Raw genomic sequence first — 6087 nt, 5'->3', positions numbered from 1 at the left:
GCTCAGGGGCAGAGGCTCGCCTGGCACAAGCGAGGCCCTGGGTTCGATCCTCAGCACCATATAAAATAACTGAAGGTGTTGTGTCCACATACAATTAAAAAGAATTAAAAATACACGTGTGTGTCTTGGGAAAACCAGCACACGTAAGGGCCGGCAGTGTTTGAGGTTTCAGTCACCCACCGGGGGTCTCAGCATCTTTCACAGATAGGGCGGGGTGACTGCATTTGGACAAAAAGTCTTGGTGGATGTCATTGAGGATCTTGAGATCACCCTTCATGATCTGGGTGTGCCTTAAATCCAATGACAAATGACCTTATAAGAGGACAGGAAAGACACACAGACAGGCAGGGACGGGATGACGCCACTGCGAGCCCAGGAGAGCTGGAGGCGCCAGAGGCTCCCTGAGGAGGCGGTGGCCAGGAAGGACCCTTGGAGCTTCCCAAAGGAGTCTGGTGACACCTGACACAGACTCGTGGCTTCCAGGGCTGCGACAGAGTCGGTCCCCGTTCTTCTCTTATAACTTTCCCGAGGTGCTGGAACCTGGAGCCCCCACATGCGAGGCAAGCGCTCTGAGCCACCCTGGGCCCCCAGGACGTGTATTTTAATAAGAAACCATGGGGTGGGAAGGGGTTCATCGTGGAGGACAAGTGAAGGCTGAAGGGCGGGCGGCTGGCTGCAGGGGTCTCTGATCAGCTGGGGCACAGATGCCCACGGCAGCAGCTGAAGGAACCACTGAGTGGCTTTTGGGGGCTGAGGCACCGGAGAATCACCGGGCCCGGGGGGCCAAAGCAGACCCTGACGTCACCCTCCCTACTGCCACCTGAGCCTGGGCAGTGGGAAAAGGGCAGACGCTAGGCTGGAGGATCCAAGAGAACAGCAGTTGCATTCAGGCCCCGCGTGGACCGTCTGGGAAACAGCTGCTGGCCAGGCTTAGGCAGAAGAACACACTGAGGGCCTTGACCAACCCCACTGCCTCGCAGACCTTCCCACCAGCACTGCAGCTGTGGGAAGGTCCCCGTAAGGAGCCAGCAGAGGGCCCTGCTGGGTGCTGTCCACGGGTCACCTACAGACCCTCTACCCCCGGCCACATTCACCCATCTACCCACCCTTCGCCTGCCACCCACCAATCTGTCCCTATATCCACTCAGGAACCCCACCTCCCTTCAGCACTCCCCTGGACAACCGCCTCACCTGCTACCGAGCGTCACATCTCAAGGAGCACATGCTCAGCAAATGTCAAGGCCACATCCATTTGGCCTGTGACACGCCTACACCAAGACCAGGAAGCAGGCTGGCTGTCCTCACCGGGGTTGGCAATGCCTCACACCAGCGCCTCCAGCTCAGCACACCTGCTCCCGCAGACCCCCGCCCTCACCCCGTCTCCTACCTCGACCCGCTGTGAGGACCTCGCAAGGCCTCAGGAGCACACCCGCAGTGGGTGAGCTGTAGGTTGGACCCTGAACATTGCCCAGGGTCCACGCATCTGCTTCCCCGCATGAGGCAAAAACCTGCCCAGTCCACCCCCGGCTCCCCCCTACCCCCGGCGGGGAGGGGACTCACCCTCTCACAATGCCGCTCTCCAGGTAGTTGACTTGGATGAATTTCCCGAAGCGGCTGGAGTTGTTGTTGTGGGCTGTCTTGGCGTTCCCGAAGGCCTGTGCAGGGAACAGAGGCAGGGCTCAGACCCCAGGTGAGGCTCCCACGGGCCTCAGCCCAGGGCTCCCTCTGGCACCGAGTTTGTGTCCACAGAGCCATCTGCAAGTCACCACCCACAGGACCAGGAAGAACTGGCCATCACAGCAGTGGGCAGCTGAAGTGCGCCGGTCTCTGCGGCTGGGCCGTGTGGGGTGCTAGGTGCTCAGGCTCTGGCAGTTAGAAGGCCAGCTGTCGGGCTGGGGCGGCTCTGAGGTAGCGCGTGCCGAGTGTGGCCAGCCCTGGGTCCGGCCCCGGGTCCAGCCCCGCCACAGCAAACCAACAGAAAAGTCAGTTTCGGAATTTCTTCAGTTACAGTCGCCCGCCCCCATGTCCAAGGAGACTGGTTCTAGGAACATCCCAGATATGGACACCCCGGGATGCTCAAGTCTCCTCACGAGGGACACAGAGCGCGCTCGGGACCTCCTACGTCTCCCGTGTTTCAGTCTCCTCTGGGTGACGCGCCATCCCTAACACATGTAATGCTCCGGAAACTGCTGCTACCTGAGCTGCTTAGGAACATTGTTGAGGAAGTCTGAGTGTGACAGAATGCCATTCTGCGTCCCCTGAGGGTATTTTCAACTCAAGGTTGGCTGAATCTGCGGACGTGGAAGCCACGGGTACAGAGGACCCCTGGACCACTATGCATAGGGTGCACTTTGGGGTCCCTGAGGCCAGGTGCTGACAGCTCCTGGCCAGGCCTGCGCAGGTCTCCATGGGCACCATGCACTCCAGATGCAGCTGGGGCCATGACAGCATCTGATCTGCGACGAGGACATACTGTTGGGGCTCTCCAGAAGGTCCTGCCAGCCTCTGGGCCCATCTGGGCTCAGGCTGTGCTGGGCAGCAGGCAAGGAGCAGGCAGGCCCAGCTCGGAAGAGCCAGGAGTCCGGGAGGAAGGCACTGGGGAGTTTTTAAATTGGGAGTACAAGCAGCGCACCAGCTCGCCCTTCAGAAGCGGGCGCAGAGGCGTGTCCAGTGGCACTCAGCGCGTTCACAGCCTGTGCAGCACCTCTATCTGGTTCCAGAACGTTTTCATCCCCCAAAAGGAAGCCTTGTCCCTTAGTCACTCCCGCCCCAGCCCCTGGCGGCTCCCGATCTGCCTTTAGGATCTGCCTCTGGATTCGCCGGTCTGGGACACTCCCCATGGGCTGCATCCTGTGCTCGGAGGCCTGGTGTGCCCAGCTGCCATCACTCGGCACCGTGTTCTTGAGGCTCAGTGGCAAGAGTCAGTGCCCCACTCCTGTGTCACAGCACAACAGTCCCGACCTGTCCCGAGGAGCCCGCAGGTAGGGAAGGTGTGTGCCGCTCCGGGGCTACCACCACCCAGATTAAGTCAGAACACCCCTCGACGCCCAGGTGCCCAGGAACTGCTCCCAACCGCGAAGCCACTGACCCAGAGGGTTGAAAGAGAGAGGGAAGGACAGTCTTGGCAGACTGTGGGGCAGGGAAGGTGCCCAGGGCAGGAAGGGAGAGGCCGAGGGAGGTGGGGGCCATGGGGCCTGGCAGAAGAGGGGCAAGGAGACCGAGCTGGTCCCATAATCTGGCCCCAGTGGCGGGGGAAGAGGAGACAGGAGGAGGTGACACTGAGGTCTCACACAGAAAGGGAAGTCTGGTGGCAGAGAGAAATCTGCTGGGCTGACAGCGCTCCTGTTTGAGAAGGCCGCGCCGTGCAGGAAGCCGGGTCGCAGGGGAGTAGGTGGCAAGGCCACTGCCAAGATCCCCCTCTGATGGGGGCAGAGGTGGGCAGTGGAGAAAGAAGGCTGAGGGGAGGGGGCTAGGCACGCAGGGTCACACTGAAGACACTCCCTCTTTGCTGGGGAGTGAACCCAGGGCGCTCCACTGCTGAGCCGTACCCTCAGCCCTTTTCACATTTTGAAACAGGTTCTTGCTAAGCTGTCCAGGCTGGCCTTGAACTTGCGATTCCGGCCTCAGCTTCTTGAGTCAGTGGGAAGAACTGAAAGTTTCTGAGTCTGATGTGATGCTACATGTGGAAAATTCCACATCATGAAACTTCTGCTTCACGAACAACAAATATTTATACACACACACACACACACGCATGCACACCCCCGTGTATATATACACACACAGTGTTTAGTTTTATTTTCTGAGATGGGTCCACTTATGTTACCCAGGCTGGTCTCAAACTCTCGGGCTTCAGTAGTCCTCCGGCCTTGGCCTCCCTAGAAGCTGTGACAAGTGTGTGCATCACTCAGGCAAAAAACTAGTCAGAGTGTATGAAATCACCCTCAGGCCACGTGCATGGGGTGCATCTGGCACATCAGTGAATGCCATATTTAGACTGGGTCCCACCCTGAGAGATCTCAGTATATAATGCAAATACTCTCCTGTCTAAAAAGATCCAAATTCCAAAACAATTCTGGACCCAAGTGTTTTAGATAAAGGACATTCAACTGGCATTAGGGGGCTCCAGGAGGAGATAGGCCATGAGGTTGCCACTGTCATGAGTGAGACTAGGGCCCTGGTAAGAGACGATCATGTCAGGTGCAGGGCACACACCTGAAACCCAGCAACTTGGGAGGCTGAGGCAGGAGGATCGCAAGCTCGAAGCTAGTGAAACCCTGTGGTAAGGACCCTTGGGGTCCACCCCAGCTCAGGACATTTCTAGCACAGGGAAAAGGAGACAACAGGGAACTCCCTCACGCCTCCCACCAGGGAAGGACGCAGACAGAGACATCTTCTGTGAACCAGGAAGTGGGCCTTCCTAGACGCCAGATCTGTGGGTGCCCTCACCTTGCCCTTCCCACTCTGAAACTGGAGAAACGCATCCCATGGACAACCTGGTAGGTGGTAGTTTGCTACAGGTCTGTCACTGGTATGGTCTAAAGGTCCCCCCAAAATTCATGCTGAGCCAGGTGCAGTGGCCTGCGTCTGTTATCCCAGGGGCTTGGGAGGCTAGGGCAGGAGGATTGTGAGTTCAAAGCCAGCCTCAGCAACTTAGCGAGGCCCTAAGCAACTCAGGGAGACCCTGACTCTAAATAAAATATATAAACAGGGCTGGGGGTGTGGCTCAGTGGTCAGGCCCCTGGGTTCAATCGCCGGTCCCCAAACACTAAACAACACTCAGATGAAATGTAACTTGCCTTGAGAGGCGTCAGAGGTGGGATCAGGCAGGAACTTTGGGAGGTGACTGAGATTAGATGAGGCCATGAGGATGGGTCTTCATGATGGCTTTATAAGAGGGGGTACCCTAAACTAGCAGCTTGCTGTCTTGCCATATGATGCTCTGGGCTACCTTGGGACTCTGCCCAGAGTCCTCACCAGCAAGAAGGCCTTCACCAGATGCAGCCCCTTGACCTTAGTAAACTCTTATTCTTTATAAAGTTCCCAGTCTTTGGTATTTAGTTATAGCCACGGAAAATGGACTAAGACAATCAATGACAGGAGTTTGTGGGGCAGCCCGAAGGGAGAATTCCATAGGAAAGCATCTATTAGTGGAAGGCCCAGAGACTGGCTCAGTGTGAGGCCTGGACGAGCTTGAAGCCAGATAAAGGTCACACCTGGGCCCACGTGGTGTGGGTAAATTCCTCCACATTCTGGCTGATCACTTGTGGGAAAGGCACAGAAGGGACACGGGCTGTAGGGCGACAGCAGAGTCGAGATGCCAAATGGGAAGTGATAAGGAGAAGGCCCCAGGGGCACGACCTGGCCTCCTAAGTGACAGGTCCATTCAGCGAGGGCAGCGGCTTGGTGCCTGGGGAGGGCCTGCAGGGGCCTTGTACACGGCTGATACAGATGGGCACCTGGGCTCTCACTGAGGGTCCCACACATGCTGTGCCCAAGTGTGGAGGGCCCTGAGGTGACAAAGCCACGTCCCCAGGCTTAACCTCCGTCCTCCCCAGGGTTGGCCCAGGCGTCCCTGGGCACTGTTCCCATTTCCTCAGGCTCCACCGACCGCAGGTCAGGCCTGGAACTCAGGCAGGAGAGGTGCCTTAGCCTGGGGCCAGGCCAGGCCCTCCCCACCCTGTGGGGGACCCAGCAATGTCCTGCCTTGTGTTGAGACTTGAGGAAGCATCCTGTGCCCAGGCTCCCAGTCAGCCTCACCCGAGAGGTCTATGAAGTCCACCCAAGGGAACCCAGGGAAGTGGCCCAAGAAGCCCGCTAAGCGCCCTAACTACAGGCTGGAGGCCTGTCCTTGTGCGGGGCTCTGTCATCGGTGGTGGGGCGTCCAAGGTAGGAGACAGTCTGCCTCTGGGCTGAGGCTCCCCTGGGGCCTGGACACCCTGGAGTCAGTCACAGGGCTCACTTCCACCCCCCAGGACAAGCCCCTGTGGCATTTTCTAAATGACAGCCAGGCCTGGTCTGGGGACAGACAAGTGGGAATGCCTGCGGGGGGGGGGGGGTTGGAGATGCCCTCCCACCGCCAAGGGC

General features: G+C 58.4%; 1 protein-coding gene across 1 annotated transcript in view; it reads right to left on the bottom strand.

The window, feature by feature from the left end:
• The window catches only part of Myo9b (myosin IXB), an 82642-nt gene that overhangs the window by 48110 nt on the left and 28445 nt on the right, over positions 1 to 6087 (bottom strand). The window contains 1 exon segment of the mRNA XM_015489229.2: positions 1561 to 1655. Coding sequence (XP_015344715.1) covers positions 1561 to 1655 — 95 coding nt within the window.

Source organism: Marmota marmota, unplaced genomic scaffold, assembly GCF_001458135.2.
Source record: "Marmota marmota marmota unplaced genomic scaffold, marMar, whole genome shotgun sequence".
In the NCBI taxonomy this organism is placed as follows: domain Eukaryota; kingdom Metazoa; phylum Chordata; class Mammalia; order Rodentia; family Sciuridae; genus Marmota; species Marmota marmota.
Note: the sequence above shows the minus strand (reverse complement) of the source record. Positions and strands in the feature narration are given on the sequence as shown.